General features: G+C 33.5%; 1 protein-coding gene across 1 annotated transcript; it reads right to left on the bottom strand.

The window, feature by feature from the left end:
• Nucleotides 1-2,357: 2,357 nt before the first annotated feature.
• On the bottom strand, nt 2,358-17,647 carry LOC133182142 (uncharacterized). Its single transcript, XM_061316869.1, has 3 exons — nt 17,410-17,647; nt 3,803-4,034; nt 2,358-2,839 (listed from the first exon to the last, which is right to left on the bottom strand). Exons 1-3 carry the CDS (start codon nt 17,628-17,630, stop codon nt 2,687-2,689), a joined length of 606 nt encoding a protein of 201 aa, XP_061172853.1. The 5' UTR covers nt 17,631-17,647; the 3' UTR covers nt 2,358-2,686.
• Between the last annotated feature and the right edge of the window lie 871 nt (nt 17,648-18,518).

The raw sequence follows: 18,518 nt of genomic DNA, 5'->3' as shown, positions 1-18,518 counted from the left end.
AATGGATCTAGCACCAAAAAGTTAGTCTGAAGTCATTTGCTAGATCTTGACCTTAAGCGTTAGACGTCGTTTGATATAAATGTCAAAGTTATATGTATACCAAACGGCCTACCTCTTCTTTTTTTTTGTTTCTCATCATTTTTGTTTATCAGTTTGAAGTGAAGTAGCGACCGTGTCACATGATGCATTAATTTAAATAGAGGCATTATTTTCCTAGGAGGAAAATAAATAATTATAATTTGACATATTTATAACTGTTTAATTAAAAAGTGTAAATGCATTCTTCTTCTCTAGCCCTGGGTATTTAGCAAACATAGCAAATGCATGGGTATGATAAAAAAGGGTGTCTCTTCCAAAATTTTAAATTTCACGAGCCCTGGCTCAGAGGTTCTGGTTATGGCGGGGCTCGATTGGTTATTGTATGCCGGGACTCTGTTCATTATTAAGTGAAAATGCATTATATAATTTATTGAATATCTAATCTCTTCGCCTGGGTTAACTAAATGCATAGTTATGAGCAAGGTGCCTAATCCAAAATTGTGAAATTTTTGGGTCAGGGGTTCTGATGTTAGGATGTGACTATATTGAATAGAGAGGTTGAGATAATAAACTTGTACATGTACGTGTATAATTATACTTTGATGTACACGTATACGTTTTTGTATTTGTTTGTTGAGCTTTTAATGATGTGTAACATGAACGTGTACACTGCATTCGATGTCTCTGTTTCAACTTTTTAGTAGTTTTGTGATATCAAATTTTGTGACAATTAGTCTGACTTTATTTAGTTAGTAAACAAAGCATGATTAAAAAGTGCTCTGAAAAAATGTACAACAATCACATTTTCACACATAAATTGACTAATTTTTATTATAAAAGCTACAAGTTTACACTTAACGTGTAGATGCCGCTCAGCAAGTTCTAGGAACCCTTAGAAAATTTGTCAACACTAAAACTGATGACGTAAAAAGCGAGAAATTTAGGGAATTCACCTCCTAGACTTACACGTATGAAGTCTCAGTCTTTCATGGTGAAAATGCATTAATTCTTTAAAATCTTCTCTGTTCCTAAGCATCTAGGAAACAGAGTACAACATTTTAATGAGCAAGAGCGCTTTTACCAGAACTCCTGACCCAAGAATTTTGCATATCAATATGATTTAGTGTGGCCTTGATAGTTTTGAAAGATTTCTTGGCGTTTCCTATATATTTTGAATACTTATTTTAGCCTTATCCTAGCCCTATGAGACATACTTTGAGGATCCTTTCAAGAACAACAGGTCAAGAATATACATCATACTGTTACATGTATGCAAGCATACCCTGATAGTACAATTTCATTTTTTTTTTTTTGTCTTTTTCAAGTCTTGGCCTTTGGGTTAGGTTGGGTATCAAATTATAACAACAAATGTTTTGGAAAAACATAATTATTTGACAATCCTAATACCGCTACCATCTTGGGTTTACAATGTACAGTTGGTGGTTTTTCTTTCCTTTCAGTGGATTTTTTGTCGTATGAGTAAACGTCATCCTTAAGAATATTTTGAAAAGATTCCCTCCTATATTTTGCCTTGTAATACTTTCACCCCCTTTTGTGACCGAACCTTATCCCAGGGTCCATAATTAAAGTAAATTTTAGATCCGTGTTAACTGTACTCCTTTATTGTTTAAATGGACTTTTGAGCTTGAATACTGTTCGTTAACTCCATAAATTTCATTAAATCACCCAGGCCATTTTTTTAAAAATAATGTGTGCTTGCCCTCTTCCGACTCGGGATGAAAAAAATTGGGTCGGAAGGTAGGTAATTTTTTTTCTCAAAAATACCAAAATATATGCTGAGTTTTCAAAATCTATTTTCCAGAATGCATAAAAAAATAACTGATTCCTGAAGGTTAAAAAAAGTTTTAAGTCGGACCCTTTTTAGCCAGTCGGTCGGGGAAGGGCAAAAAACATTTTTTTTAAAGATGGCCCCATAATGAATACTTTCAGGTTCACTGTAAGCTTCTCTTTTCTTTTTGTCTCTTCATTTGAATTAAACTAAAGTAGACCCTTCACCCAAAGATGCTTGTGACAAGCTTGCTTATAAATGATCTATTGGCTCTGTCGAAGATGTTAACAGACGAACCAATATTAATGTTTATTCAAAAACTTCACTTAAACCTTTGGATCAATTGATCTAAAGAGTGAATCAAACGGGGAAAAGAGGGTTTGCTTGAAAAGCTTGACCTTAAATTACATATGCAGTGTTTCCATCACTTCGTTACAATTCCAAAACTCAGTAAATCACGGCAATACACATGTATTAATACTGCAGGAATGCCTGTATTGAATTTAAAAAAAAAATTCTTTTTTTTCAATTTTATTATTAGAAATATTTGATAAATTTACAGATAAACATATTAGTTTGATTTGTGAAATGAAAAAAAACACGACAATATTAATGTCACCTGTGTTTATAATACATTCTTAAACTGTAAGGCGTATACTCAAACATTAATTACACAAGACAGACATCTCCACATATTCAGCAGCTAGATCGCACGAACGACACTTTCCTACTCTTAACGTAGAAAGGATTAAAGAAATTGTCTCGCATACTCATAAGAACAGCCCCATATCTAATGCCAGCGCAAGACATCACTTCCTTGATTGGCCATATGATCTCCATACATACCTAACGACGCTCTCATGAGACCGAATTGCTAACAGGAGCAGTACTTAATCTAATTAAACTGTCTAAGATGAACTTTATTGTTATTCTGTATATCGTGTCCATATTGTCACTATATCGATCTCCTAGTGTGATTTTAACAGCTTCTAAGAAGGGTTTCTCCATTTCCTGAAAGAAGTTGATGAAAAATAATGTATTAGCACAAAATATAATCACAACATGATTTCAAGCTACAAGTCCGGCAATATGCTTGATTATTAAGTTGTCAGTTGTATATTTTTCCTCTCTTTGGCCCTCTGGTTCATATTTCAAACACTTAGTGCTAATTTCAATAACCTTATAGTCGCCCACGTGGCGCAGTGATTAAAACGTTTGGTCTAGAGTCGCGGAGTAAAGAGTTGATCCTTACGTCGCGGGTTCGAATCCCACTGTGGGACGTGGAGACCGGTATAAACCGAGGTCCCGTGTCGCAGTAGGTGCTGCCAAGAAAAAGGTCCCTCACTGCTCAGTGGCCCTTAGTGCCGAGTATAGGTCAAAATTTGGCGTCTCCATATGTGTAAAAATTTCTAGAGAGGGACGTTAAACAATAATAAACAAACAAACAATAACCTTAAATCACGTATCTTGCTAGAGATCAAGGTCAAAAATGTCCTTTTGTCTAAGGAAAAATTAACTCACACTGCATACATATAAACTTTCGATAATAAATGACCAAGTTAGTAACCGATCCGTCAGCCCTAGGTTAAGTTTGTATTCAATCAACTGGTAAATTTTCACATCTCAATCAGAGAGGCAATCGTGGTGTTTTTTATTTCGTGTAAGCTGCCAGTACAAAGACCTAACATATTGATTAAATATTGCTGCTCGAACAGATGTCGTAACTACCAAGTCCCATGAACACGCGATTGGAAAAAAATTTAAAGTCAGCGACAATGTTTTCCCTCCTTGGATCCTATAGTCAATCGTAGAAATGAGTAGCATTTAAAACTGCATGTTTATCTATGAGAGGTCATAAAAGTACATTTGTAAAGAAATGGAAAAGTTATTTATGATGAATACTATCAATGTTATTTCATTTTACTTATGTATTTTAAAACGTTGTTGGTTCACATCGAATTTTGAAAGACTTACCCATATCAGCTCTGTTTGAAATCCGGGAAATTTCATGTGACTTTGACCTGTGGCTTTGAGTACATCTAACACATAGTCCACATTATCAATGTTGGATATTAGTTCATCCAGAGTCCCCATCACAGATATAGCATGTTTCTCTACTAATTCACTAACACGGATTTCATCCTCTGTCTTTAAGTGTTGAAAACGTACGAACATGTTTCTTATATCTGCGTTTGCCCTGAACATCCTGAAAACAAAACAAAATAAATTAAATTTCTCTTTGAACCTTTTATCTCGATAGAATAAAACTAAATGCAAATTTCCAAGTCTTTTACGAAAGCTTTTTTTGGTGTAAAATGACAAAATAAACATGCAGCAATTAAATCCCTGTATATAGTTTTTATTTGAGCAAGTCCAATTAAAATCAGCAACAAGAGGCCCATGGGCCATATCGCTCACCTGAGCACATTTGCTAGAAAAAAAGCAGAAATCAGTTTGCTATTGAAAAGGGTAAATATATGTGAGCACAAATACATGGACTCCCTCCCTTTGGGTAATGGGGGGGGGGGGGCTGATTTATTCAAATTGAATCTTGATCGCCCACTTTGTCCCCTCCTAACCCCCAGGGGTCATGATATGAACAAACTTGAATATACACTACTTAAGGATGCTTTTACATAAATATCACCAATCATTGCTTTACTGTTCTTAAGAAGATTTTCCCTATATATTTCTATGTAAAACTTTGATCGCCCATTGCGGCCCCACCCTACCCGCAGGGATCATGATTTGAACAAACTTGAACCTTGATTTTGTCAGAAAACTTTCACATGAGTTTCATCTTTTCTGGCCCAGTGGTTATAAGATTTTTAAACCCCCACCCAATTTTCACTATTTGTTTGTTGTTTCCCCTTGGAAAAGGGTGTGACCCTCCACTTGAACAAACTTGAATCCCCTTTACCAAAGGATGCTTTGTGCCAAGTTTGGTTGAAATAGGCTAAGTGGTTCTTGAAAAGATGAAAATGTGAAAAGTTTACGACTACGAGGACAGAAACGGACAAATTTTGTTTAGCTCAGGTGAGCTAGAAAAGTTGTTATAAGCATTATATTAAAATAACTCTTGGTTTAATATTATGTCCCTATAGTTTTAATTAATGCACAAAATACATATTAAGCACTATTTTTCTGTAACATTAAAATTTTAGGATGTGGATACATTATAACTTTGAGGAAAAAGAAGTTTGATGGAATGGGAGTGTGTTCTCATTTCATTCATTCATCGTATTTTCAATATAGAACAACATGCACAACAAATGTTTTAATAAATGTAAATTAAATTTCTGTCATGCAATTTTTGTTGATTTGTAACACTAGAAAATCATGGTATTGAAAAAATAAAATCACTAAAAATTTAGAATAATAAAGAGTCAAATGAAATGAGAAAATAATTTCCCTGATTGTTAAGTACAGATTCCGACTCCACACTCTTTACCATTAGTTGAAAGCTTCGTTCGTGCATGTCAGTTTGTTCATTGCCAGTAAGTCTCCAGTGTGAGAATTGCTACAAACACAGTAACATCATACATGTATTCCCACCTTTCTAATGTTGTAGCCAGCCGTACTAATCAATAAAGGAGATAATTATCTTGGAAATCGCATGTAGTCAAAAAGAACATCAACAACTTGAAAGGCTTCAATAGTATCTAACATGAAAACAATAAAAAGTTAGGGTTTTTTTCATAAATATAAAATAAAGGGGATCATGACTATCAGGGCTAACCCTGAGCGAGATTGTTAGTAAAAGCGATTTTTAACTCATTTCCGTCCAAGTATTTTCATTGTTAACTACAAATTAACATTTATTTCACTGAAATTACTGTCCCTTGTAATACTACGTACTGTAAAAGCAGAAATATTCGTTGGGGATTAAATTTCGTTTATTTCGTTGTTTACAATTATCAACGAAATTAAATCCCACACGAAATTTTTATATGACTATATATTGAATAGGGATACTTTCGAAACAACGAAATTAAATGCCCACGAAACCTTTTTAGATGACAAATCAACGAAATTTCATCCCCACGAAAATTTGTGTTTCTACAGTATGCTCAAAAGAATATCACTTATGATGACCTTATCAACGAGGTCCATACCTTTCATTTGTGGTAAGAATTATACAAATCACTGGCCAGAGTTCAAGAACGTATAGATTTTATTGCATGGCACGTATTTAATTCATACAAAAATGTGGTGTACGGAAATCCATTTCAATACAGCATATTGATTGCTTTTTCACCGATTTCTAACGAGCAGACCTGGGCTCTTTCGCGTGTAAATTATTGGTTAATCTTTTAACGGATATTAGAACTTATTTATTGGGTGTAAAACTTCTTGAAATATCAAGAGCAATCAGATATTACACAAAATAAAAAAAATAGGTTCCTGAGGACTGATCGATTTCAAGCGCAAATAAAAATTATATTGCATCTTAGTACGTCTAATTTAAAATGATTTTGGTACAAATTTATACCATCTGTCAAAAACATACTTTTGTTTAGGCTGTTAGATTATTGTAATCAAAATTAAATCAATATTCTCTAAGCAATTTGCACAGATTGCATGAAAAGAATGTTCGACCGCCTTATTACAACTTGACGCGTTTAAGTCCCTTCGATTTCTTGAAAACCAAAGCCTCATTGATTGTATTCTACATTGCAAAAAGATATAGATCTCCTGCGATGAATAATTCCCATTAGTCTGAGGCACATTTTAGAATGAACATAACAATGTAAGAAACAGTCTCCGATGAGACTGCACCTCTTCAACTTACAATTATTACGTTAAGGATATCTTAAACCAGGAATTCTAACTCTTAGTACATGTACATCATCTTAATTAAAATATACATTATCTTAATATCTGGTCGCGGTTATGCATATAGAGAAATATTTCATTGAATGAATAAGTCTCAAAATAGAGCTTGAAATTAAACTTTTCTCGCCCAACAGTTTACATTCCATGCATTTTGATATGATCCAAGGTTCTCTGAAGTCTTTGAAAGTATAAAAGCTAGGGAAATATAAAAGCGGGGGATAAGAGTCAGAAGATAAATCTAGATGGTTTTTTTTACTAATTGTAAATGGTTATAAATGTCATGTAATCATTTACAGCTTAAGATTCGAAATTAGTGCACCACATTTTTTGACTATCTTAAAAGCTTTATTTTGAAAGGGAAAAAATTGGCGTTTTTTATATCTGTACCAGATTTTAAATAAAGACGGTAGAAGGGGTTGCGTCATGAAACAATTTTATATACTTTTTAACCATGGTAATACTGAGCATTACTGTAAACAACAGTGTTCATGACAAGTAAATCATTTGTCTCTTGCAACTTATCCATTCATTTATCATGTGATATTCATTCTAAACTTTTATTCTAAAAACAAAATCAGAAGGAAAAAAAACAAACAAACAAACAATCCAAAACAAAAATACTAAGCAAGCTGTTAGAAAACGGATTTCAGGAATGTGGAAAGGTATTAAAAATTCTTTTTCTATTTAACATTTTTATGAACACAGATAAGTTTTGTCGGCGTCATGATTTCTTATCATGGGCATTAAATCTTCATCTGATATAGTTTTTTGATGTGTTGAGTCTTTTCATGAAGGTTCACGAGGAAGTGATTTGAATTAAGAGAATTAGTTTATTGTAATCGGACAAAAAGTAAAGAAAAGGGAAAAAACTTTACATATATCAGTGTGAAAGCTCATCTTGACTGTGATCAGTAGAGCTAAAAAATGCACTACATGGGTTTCAAATAAATCGAAGCGTTGAACAGGGAACCATTCGTTACGGGATGCTCTTTCTCGGGTTATAGAGCCCAATATGATACAACTGTCTACGTTCTGGTGAAGAATCTCTAAGTTTTCACATTTATTTGATATTATAGACAACTCTAAGATTATTGTACAACTTAATTTTGTTCCTTACTTCCAAAGTGCAAACAATGATATTTTATCTTGCATACTGTAAAGTTGGTTATGTTGCTGCAGGAATTAAGATTCATAGCTTAAGCTTTCAATGATTTAAACATGATATTTCTCTCTCACTTTATTGTAAAGTAATCAATCTCTATAGTCGGCATTCAACTTATATACTTCATGGTTGTTTCTGTGTTTCTTAAAACAATTTATAAAGTCCAAAAATTATTATGTGTTATTCATGTATGTTTAAAGATGCTACACACTTGATGACAATTTGTAATTTCATTTACTTAGTAAATGTTTATTAGTACATGTTTATTGTATGTACATGTACATGATAGTAAATATTGTCTTTGAGACGTTTGTCTCTTAATAAACTGAACTGTTGAAGCCCTGCCTGAACGCAGTGATGACAGAAAATAAGCATATCTACATTGACAAGTTTGGAAGTTCCTAATCTATCATTGGTCAAATAATGATTGAATAACTAACTCCTAGCTCTCTGATTGATGAGATCCAACTTGTAGGGAAAAAAATACCACGTTATATTCACCTGCAGGTTACCTAGGTGAAGATAAAAAATTATTTTTCTACATTGGATAAAAATTGGATTGAGTACCTCAAATGTGATACAATTAGATACAAGAAAACATTGATGTAACCATCAATTGTCGCCCGGGAAATAAATAAAGTAAACAATGGAAATGAGTCTTGATCATCAAACCGCTTCGATATGTGTGACAAAGGCATGCATCTAAATGATGGAGACGATAGTCGAGAATATTTTGAAAACTTATAGTCGGATGAAAATCGAACAAAAACGATACCCTTTTAAACTTTATCAATTCCTCAAGTAAATGTTGGCTGCATAAAATATAAATTGAAACGAGACACATGCATCACCTATTTTCAAAAATGTCTTTCACTTTAAGAATATAAAACACGAACTGTGTAAAGTACGTTTTTACGTTTTTATGCGATAAGTAAAATTCGATGTTCTAAAAAAAGGGACCTGTCGTTTTTTCGATAGTAAATGATAAGCAACTTTATATATTAAATATGAAAAACATATATATTTTTACAGATTCACTTTATGGAAGTAAATATATTGTGTTTCTCGTAATTTATAAAGGGAAAGAACATTCTGATAAACAATGTTTTTAATGTTTAGAAAACCTTTGATTCTGAATAACTTCTCCCACCTCAATCCCCATATACCAACACTTAAACTTATATGTATAGAGCAGCCCGGTCCTCCGGGCTGCAATGAAAAGTTATTTCAGCTGTAACCCACTTCCAGTCAGGTGAGCATAACATTCAGGGAGGGGACATTTTTTCTGAACGTGAGTATTTAACCACTAATTTATTATGAATTAATGTTCATTGAAACATGTTTTATTATGTTTTAAATGAAGAAAATGTCCTTCAACCAGAGAAGTGAACACTACTACAAGGCGATGTCAAACTTTCTACCAAGCTTTCAAAGTCATACTACTTTAAGAATTTTATTAGTGGTGAGTAACAGAAAAACATCGGTTAAATTTAGAAACCTTTAATCATGTCTTTCATTTTGTAACTCTAGTTACATTAAATGGTGAATTAGCATGTCCTACGTTGTTTAGCATTTTAGTCACAATACATACATGTATTGCAAAAATTGTATTGTGCAAAAAATATTGCAACTTCTTATTTTGAAATCTTACATTGCACAGTTTTCACATTTTCTTAATAACATTGAGTCGGTACTTCTTGCGCGTGCGTCTAAAAATTTTGCAACTTGTTCAGATGACCAATCTAAAGGTGATTCTTGTATTATTATTTAAAACTTTAAAGCTTTTTTAATGTCATGTAGGCCTAATAGTTATTGTTTTTTAATGGGAAATAAACATCATTGCAATTAATTTGTGGAGTCTGAAGCAGCTGCTTCTAAATACAGTATCTTACATAAAGATCTACAGTTAACTACACTATTGACCTTAATCAATGATTCTTCTAAAAAGAATTCCCGCCGAGATGACAGAAATAATGCTGAATCGGCGTTTGTCTATCAATCAATCTAAATTTTGCCCAGTTTACTTAATTCTTGTATCCTTTTAATGTTTGGGTTTGTATTGGTAAATTAAGTTTATACACCTGTATGAATGAAATAGATTGTCTAGAAACATCACCCATAGGTTGATTTCCCCTTCGAACCATTTTTATTTTTTGAATATTCAAGATATTATTCACAGTGTTCGGTGAAGATGGGAATCGCATTTGTAAACTTTTTTTATTTTTTTTTTCATTCAAAAGACATTACTATTCTAACAAATATTTATTTAAATCGATTTTCACGAATAACTAAAAAGACCAAAAAGTTATTGAAAATGAGATTTATACATTCGTTTATTACGTGTAGAATTGATACATATATAAAAGATATTGGATAGAGGTAAATACGACCCATGATGTAACTAATCTATGTCCAACATCAAAGTAGATTAAACGTCCACAATACATTAACCCATAATTAACTCGTCTAAGAATTAATCGTATTTTTTTATCACCCGTTACACGATAACACAAATCTACAGGTATTTTCTGTGAATTATGTACATAGCTTATGAATTACCTGGATCAAAGGATTTGACTACGTACGGAAAATATTCCCTGAATTTATTAAATCACATTACAAATTCATCGATCACATTGCAATCGACTGGTATCACATAAACTTAATATTTTTAAGGTATCAATGAAGAAAAAGGTTAATATAGGATGTACCCAATCATTTCCATTCACTTTTATGATTCAAATTTTGGTAAAATTGAATTAAAGACGTCAATAACATTTGATGTGCGATAAAACTCTGGCAAAGTAAGAATTAATTTTAACTTAACCATTTTTGATGGACGGTCACAGATGTTTGATTTGGTGGTGTTGGGTTATAGTTTTTTATGGTTTGTGTGTGTGTGTGTTTTACAAGAACAATTTATATTCAATATGATGACTATTCTTAGTAAATACACCTGTTGAAGACCAAAAAGAGTGAGGAAAGTGTGTGTTGTGGCACTGCATGAATGCACGAGTGCATATTTTCTTTTTATCGGCATTTACATGTACTTGTAAGAACGTTACTGTCGTAGTTATTAAAATGAGAACACTGACCATGCTCTTAAAAGCCCACTTAAACAATACAAATTGTGACCAGAGCCAACACGAACCTCTGAAAACAGAGGTGGGATCAGTTGCCATGGAAGAGTAAAAAGTATGCAAATAAGATCACTGTATCGACCATAGAATTCGCGAAATGTTGACATTAAAAAGAGATTGTTGCTATCCTTGCATCATCAACTAATCTATCAGTAGCCTCCCTTGTATAGAAATTGTTCGTACGTAGAATCAGCTTTTGCGTATCGAATACACTGGGGGACTTTAACTTCATATGCAGATGGTACTAGTTATTGCAACCTAAATAAGGGAAAATGACGATAGAAAAGTTAAGTCAGCACGTTTATCACAAGGTTTAATTGTTAGTTTGCAATTAATATCTCTCTCTAGTAAAATATCCATATAAAAAACAGATGACTGTGGTGTCTTTTATTTCCAGTTCTGAGGATATATCGAATCAATGGAGAAATGAAAATATTGTTAATTGACAGAACATCGTCGATATATCTACAAGTCGGATTGAAGACCACAGAAAGAGACGTCTTGTTTTCAGGTAAAAGTTTTTGAATAAATTCTGCTTCATTTAATACAAAAAGAGGTCAGCTAATAACGTGACACAATTAGAACCCATGGGAATTCCAACAGATTGTTAAAGACCTAGGACTCCGCAAACTACATAGATATTGTCAATTAAAAAACTCAAGCATTTGTTTAGTATCAACCTCTAGGTACTAATAAGTAGAATTAAAATGTTTTTAACAAAATGTTTGCAGATGACGATTGACGAAGTATGCGAAGTTCCTTTTTTATTAAAGAAGCAGTTGTCTATGATGTCAAAAAGTCTGGTTTTTAATTTATGGTTGTGTATAGTGTTTAAAAGTCGTACGTTTTGATGCTTTTGGTATAGGTAAAATTTTCTACAGCAAATTTTAAGAAATATAACTATATATAAGTAGAGTGTAACTCTAGCTGTGTTCGCAATCCCCATGTATGCAATGTGTTTGTGAGTATTTTATTGACTTTGGTCGAGAAGACCAAAATAAAACCTAAACCAAAACCCAATAACAAAAGTATAACTAGTGGAAAACTAGATTTCCCCTGAGAAAAACGATAACCCCATTAACAATCAAAACATGGTAAATTTCTAGTACTGCATAAACAAACGCATCCACATGTGTCATATTATATTTGTAATAAGAAGGAAGGAGCCAAGTACTAGTCCTATTTTTCTATAAATTCAAATATCTACTTAATTTTTTTTTTTTGACAAATTTGAATATGACGATCTGAAGATGCTTGCACTTTAATATCACTTATCATTGCCCTGCTTTTCCCGAGATTTTCCCCTAATTATTATGCAAAATGTTTTCGAGTATTTTCTTTTCTGACTACATCCTACCCCATAGGCTAAATTTAAAAAAAAATGAATCTTCACTACCTGAGGATGGCTGCACATTAATATCACTAATAGTTACATCACAATTTCTAAAACGAGGTAAGTTATTGACAAACAAGTTGATGAAACAAGAATATCAGCTGTCTCGTTTAAGTCGTCATTTCGTAAGTTCTATGGTCGATACAATGACCTTGTCAGCAAATACAGTTTATCATTTAGTCAAATGCTGACTGACGTTTTTCATACTAATTGTTAGGCCATTACTTACACAATGAAATTTCGACGGATTTTTCCGTTATTTCCCGATTATGACAAGGAGCACACGGCGGGTGTGACCGGTCGGCAGAGAATGCTCATTCCACCGTGGCACCTGATCCCACCTCTGATGTTTTTTGAGGACCGTGTTTGCTCTACTCCAAGATTTGTACTGTTTAATGGACTGTTGAGCTTGAATACTGTTCGTTATCTCCATATATTTCATCCACTGAATACTTTCTTTATTTTTTAAGAAAATCATTGTGATTTATTAGCAATTATATCACCCGAACAGACTTCTTGAGCAGTGACTCTTCCATCAATGAAACGTACAGTGACGTACACATCAATATTACAATATTTAATCTAATTAATACTACTTTAGATTATTATTTGTACAGATATAATTAAATATAAACAATAAAATGTCTTTCTTTGGCTGTTAATAGGAGAATTAACGTTGCAACTATTTCAGAAAAAAATTACATAATCCGCTTAAACGGGCTATGCATTTTTTCTGCAACAGCTGCAACATTAATTCCCCTATTAACAACCAAAGAAAGCATTTCATGTCTCTGTTCTTATTGAGAAAATTTTGAAACACTATTCATATATATGACGCCACCAATTTTTTTTTTCAAAATTTCTTATCTCTCTTATCTAAAGGCATTTCCCCCTTCATATAGGAAATGTAAATTCCTTCACCAAAGCTTTTTGCCTAGTTTGGTTGAAATCCAAGTGGTTCTGGAGAAGGCAAAATATGTGAAGAGTTATTCAAGCGTAAAATATTTTCAATCATTGATCTGAAGAAAAAAAAATCATTCATTCGTGTTTCATGTGTGCATGTTTGATTTGTAAATTCTAGTGGTAAGCTTTCCTAAATGCTGTACACAACCAGGGTGAAGTAGTCAGATGCAATATTTATTTAAATTTTGTAGAATACATCATATATTTGAATACCAGACTTTTTGGAAACTGATGATGATTATCCATGCGATCTCAGTCAAACAAAATGTAGGCTGGATGTAGCAGGTAAAGCGTGCAAGACTAAGCATCCAGACACACTAATATGTGCAGGTCTGCTTTGGATAAACTGGGACTGGTTCAGAGTTATACAATGTAGCATCTTTGCAAGCTAGGGGTTTGCGAGGATGACAATGTACATGTAGGTCAATTTCAACATCTATCACACCAAGTATTTATATACAGAGCAAATCTGCAAATTAAATTCGAATATACCTTGAGTCACCTAAATGCTAGGATTTACCTTGCATTTAAATGAAGTCGCTGCAGTATAAAATGTAGCTCAGGTGCATTATTCGGAGCATGCACTACATTCAGCATCCAGAGATGCAACACTCCTACAAGATTGGTTTACATACTCAAAGAAACATGCCGATAAGTGACCTACATAATATGCTTAACTAAGCTTGCACTCAACCTTTTTCAATGGAGTACAAAATGTAGGACAGATGCAGCATCAGGTACAGTGTATCAACATTACATATCCATGCAAGCCCCATATGCTTAAGATTTGACTGAGTCTCTTTTATGATGAGCCAAAACATAACCAAAATGCTGAATTTAAACTTGCGTTTACAGACATGGTAGATTTTTGTTTGTTTGTCTACACTTCGAGAATTTTTCACTTAATTGAGATACCACGACTTGCCGGTGGAGCCTGGAGGGCTGCAAATTTAGACCTGTACTTGGCACTATTAGCCTTTGATCAGTGAGGAATCATTTTAGAGTCAGCACCTACTGCAACACGGGACCTCGGTATATACGGTCTAATCCGAAGGCTGTTCTCCACGTCCCGCAGTTTGATTCGAACCCGAGACGTAAGAAGCAAACGCTCTAACCACTGCACCACACGGGCGACTAGTCATTTTTGTAACTCTTAAAGAATTTCACTTACTATGTAAGCGCAGTTTGGCAAGTGCCTATTGGTATGGATGCAAAATAATTTTATCGATTATTTCAAATGTTAAAAGAAGCTTTTAAAAAAGCTCATATATTCCTCCGGTTTGCAGTCTGATTATGATTTTCTTCAGCTCATAATCTATGTCCGTGTAACCAGGATTATTAACGTAATAGCTATGTGTTTTATCGAATTCTACTCGCTAACGTGGACAGGGGATTGATATAATTCCATTCTGGACTAAAATGAACGTTCCTGACAGTTCACTTTTAATCTCTATGCCTGTAGGAATCATGTGTACGTGCCTACTACCAATCGATTAATTGTACCAAACTGCCAAAGAGACAACTTGTAAATGGGGAAGGTGTCGCTGTGAGCTGCAACCACCTCCTCTGTTCAGCGATTATCTGCTTTTACGTAGGGTTTTCAAGAATACTGACGCTCTCACCAACTCATTCATAATGCAAAGCTTGTGAAATATGAGAATATTCTCCACGAATGATGGTTATCTTCCATGTATTTTATTTCTCTGTAGCGTGTAATTAAAAGATTTTATCTGATAAAAACATTGATTTTCTACTTTTTTGCTTTTCAGTAGTTTTTCTAGCAGCGTACCATTCATTAGTTTTCTATTATAGATAACTTAAATTAGATAAGATTACATTACAGACACTTATTTTCCACTATGTTTCATAAAAGACTGTCAATTTTAATCGTGCTCTAAATCCTAATGTGGTACAACGAATCACCTTTTGTCTTTACGCGTACATGTAAACCTGTGTTAACAAAAAAAAACTGTCGAAAACAACCTAGCACTATTAGTGTACTTAAGACACCCTTGTTCTACAGACTTTTTCTTCTTTATTTCAGTTAAAAAATAAATTATTATTACATGTGCATATAGAATTGAATTTGAAGATATCAATAGTTGTAAAAGCCATCTGTTCATATAAGGGTCTGTGTGTAATGTTAAACCTATGTCTACCCCTGCGACAAAGAAAAGAGGTGATTATTCGACGAAAGCCGCATTCGGGCAAATAATACTTAATATAGCGGTTATCTAACTTACTGCCGCTCTTTTGCGGGGAAGTCGAGGAAGCTCTTAAACTCGCAAGATTTCCGAGACATAACATGTTTTACGCTAGTGACAATCGAATGATTTGAACAATCAGTATGCAAAAAGTACAATGCATTGCCGAGGGCTGTACTTCAAATAGTAGGTTGTCTAATTGAGAATGTCTAGAGTATTTTACCAGCTTCCAAAAGTAATGATTATCAGGAAGAAGTACTAAGAGTAGGCTTAGTGAAAAGTATCAACAAAAATGTAACACATGAGGACTAGCTCCTCTTAAAATTTATTAGCGTGGTTCATTGAACGTTCAGCAAGAAAGATCTTTCTTATCTGTCCTTAAAAAATAAACAATGATCGATTTCGCGTTGTATTCAGCATATCACATTGTCCCCAGCCATCAGACGTTTTCTTTCTCCACCACGAAAGAGTTCCATAAGTAATCGCGATATCAAGTATTCTCTTTTCCTTTCCTCATATAACTGTTGACATTTGTATATCAATATAAAATTCTATGTTGTTTAATACAAATTTGCCTTTATAATCAAACTTAAGTCAAATTACGTGCCTTGTACAAGCTTATCTTCTGTTATAGTTGAGTGTGTGCACAAGACCACCACCCATAAAACTGTGTAGCATACTATCTACTACATGTACATGTACGATATAATTATTACATTGGATATTACTCAAATCATTTATTGATTTTGACATCATCTTACCAGGGCTTAATATTTGGTATGCATCTATTAGGTATATGGACCAAGTGCCTTTTTTGGCCCATTTTTTTGTCCTTGACCTTTGATCTTGGAGTAGGTATAAAGGAGTTTCTTAGTTAGTAAGTTTCTCAACAATAAGCTTTCTTTTTTTTAAAAAATATCGTGGCTTAATATATTAACGTGGTAGATTGGTCTACAGTCACAGTTATTTAATATGCAAAAGTTGTTGCATTAAACTAAAAGATTTTCACTTTAGACGAGGGCCAAAATGAAGCTCAATGAAATAATTTATAGCTACGCTTCTCTATTATCATAATGGTTTTATTATATCCGCCAATTGTATTTAGGACCTAAACAACAAAAATTTTAGTCCTTATTTGGTTTAAGATTGAGATCTTCATTCAAAGATAATTATTAATTACCGAAAATGGAAATAATAAAAAATCAGTTCATTCTTTTTATTCGGTGGAATTTTATATTGAAGAGGTTAAAGGTTTAAATAAATGTTTGAAGACAAAGTAATCTGACTTCAGGGCTAAACATGATTTTATTATTCGTGTTACGACTTCAGATACAAAGAGACTTATTTTAATTAATTCAACAACAATGGTATACGACTTATTGGGGAAAATGAAATATGCCAAATCTTTGTATGCATCATGTCATGACAGCTTATTTTCCTCTGATATGTATGCTTCCCAGTAGCATTATGATTGTGGAGGAAGTAAGTGCTGAAGGACTTTCATCGCCTCCAATACCAATTTTCCATTAAGATTTCTCTAAACGGTTAATCAAAAGAGTTTTGAATCCTAACGTCTATTCCCCCAGAAAACTGCATAATGTTGAATCATTCCGCAACATACACGGACAAATTTAGTGAAAGAACATTCGCTTAGTAGGAAACTAAGGCGAGAATGTAACATTTTAAATATGTAGTATTAACATATCTAAGACAAATCTAAGATAAACAGAATTTTCACTTTCCACATTAAAACAGAGAAAGTAACCTGTTTGACTTCGATTTACATTTGTTACCACAATGAAAAAAAATATAGCACACTTCGCTAACGCATGTATCATCTTCCCTGATTGGAGGGATATGCTTCGATCAATGGCGATGCTTACCTGATAAACATTTCAACCCCTGTATCTGCCATGCATCTCTTAATTCCTTTCCATGATTTTTTAAGTTTGAACACCTGTCTTGCATCAAGCGGAAGTCGTGGATCAGTGGGTGCGGGCGGCGCAGGGTCGGGGAGCGCATCCGCCATGATTTCATTGACGTTTGTTAGCGAGCCTGCTTTCGTGGTTTCATCGCCCTCTGTCGACGATTGTCTACATCCCATAATTATATTTCTCTCAATTCTATGACGTAGTACGCGAAATAATCAATAATCTTTTGTGTAATTTTCTCTTCAGTCAGAAACATGCAAGGCAAAGGGGACCGTAGATTCATTCATTTGTAGTGCGTTGTCTCTGGAAAAAAATAATTATAATGTACAATTTCTTATTCATTGATGAAACTAAGAATGCATATCTTAAATTAATAAGTGCTAGATGCAGGCAAATATATTAACCCTGAAGTACTCAGGGGCGCTAGATGAAGAGATGTAAACAATGGAGCTCGGAAACGATAACGTACAACTACTGCTTTATACAAGCACTTGTTCTTCATCGGAGGATGTAAATATTTGACATATAACACAATGAATGTAAACAATGTTTACACATTTATGTTATGTACTCCTGGCTGAGAGAATGTATTTCATATCCATTTACACTAAAATCATATATTGCACGGATTTGTGGTCAGATGAATATCTACTTGTATAATAATACAAAACTATTTCTTTTCGAGTTTGACTTTTCAATGGTGAACAATATTAGAAAATAGAGGATGTCAAAAATAGGTGATTGATAGTGAATACAAACAGACCTTTTTATTATTACTTTTGTTCCACAAACACACTGATTAAAAAAAGGGATTTAAATCTGACCTACACGTATACAAAATCATAGGTTTAAAAATGAAATAATTCGAACCTCTATGTTTGAACTGCACACTTTTAGAGTAAAATGAAAAGAATGTTGGTATACAATTCATTAAAAACATAAACTATGCTCAGTGATAGCTTAAGCAAGAAGATTTATTCCTCTTTCGCTGGATAGTAAAAATTACGTACTGCACGATAAAATGAGACCCGTTATACACTGTATCTCGTCTACTTCCCGCA

Source organism: Saccostrea echinata, unplaced genomic scaffold, assembly GCF_033153115.1.
Source record: "Saccostrea echinata isolate AGI-Se365-2 ecotype Australia unplaced genomic scaffold, CSIRO_AGI_Sech_v1 ptg000009l, whole genome shotgun sequence".
Taxonomy (NCBI): Eukaryota; Metazoa; Mollusca; class Bivalvia; order Ostreida; family Ostreidae; genus Saccostrea; species Saccostrea echinata.
This window is presented reverse-complemented; position numbering and strand designations above follow the sequence as displayed.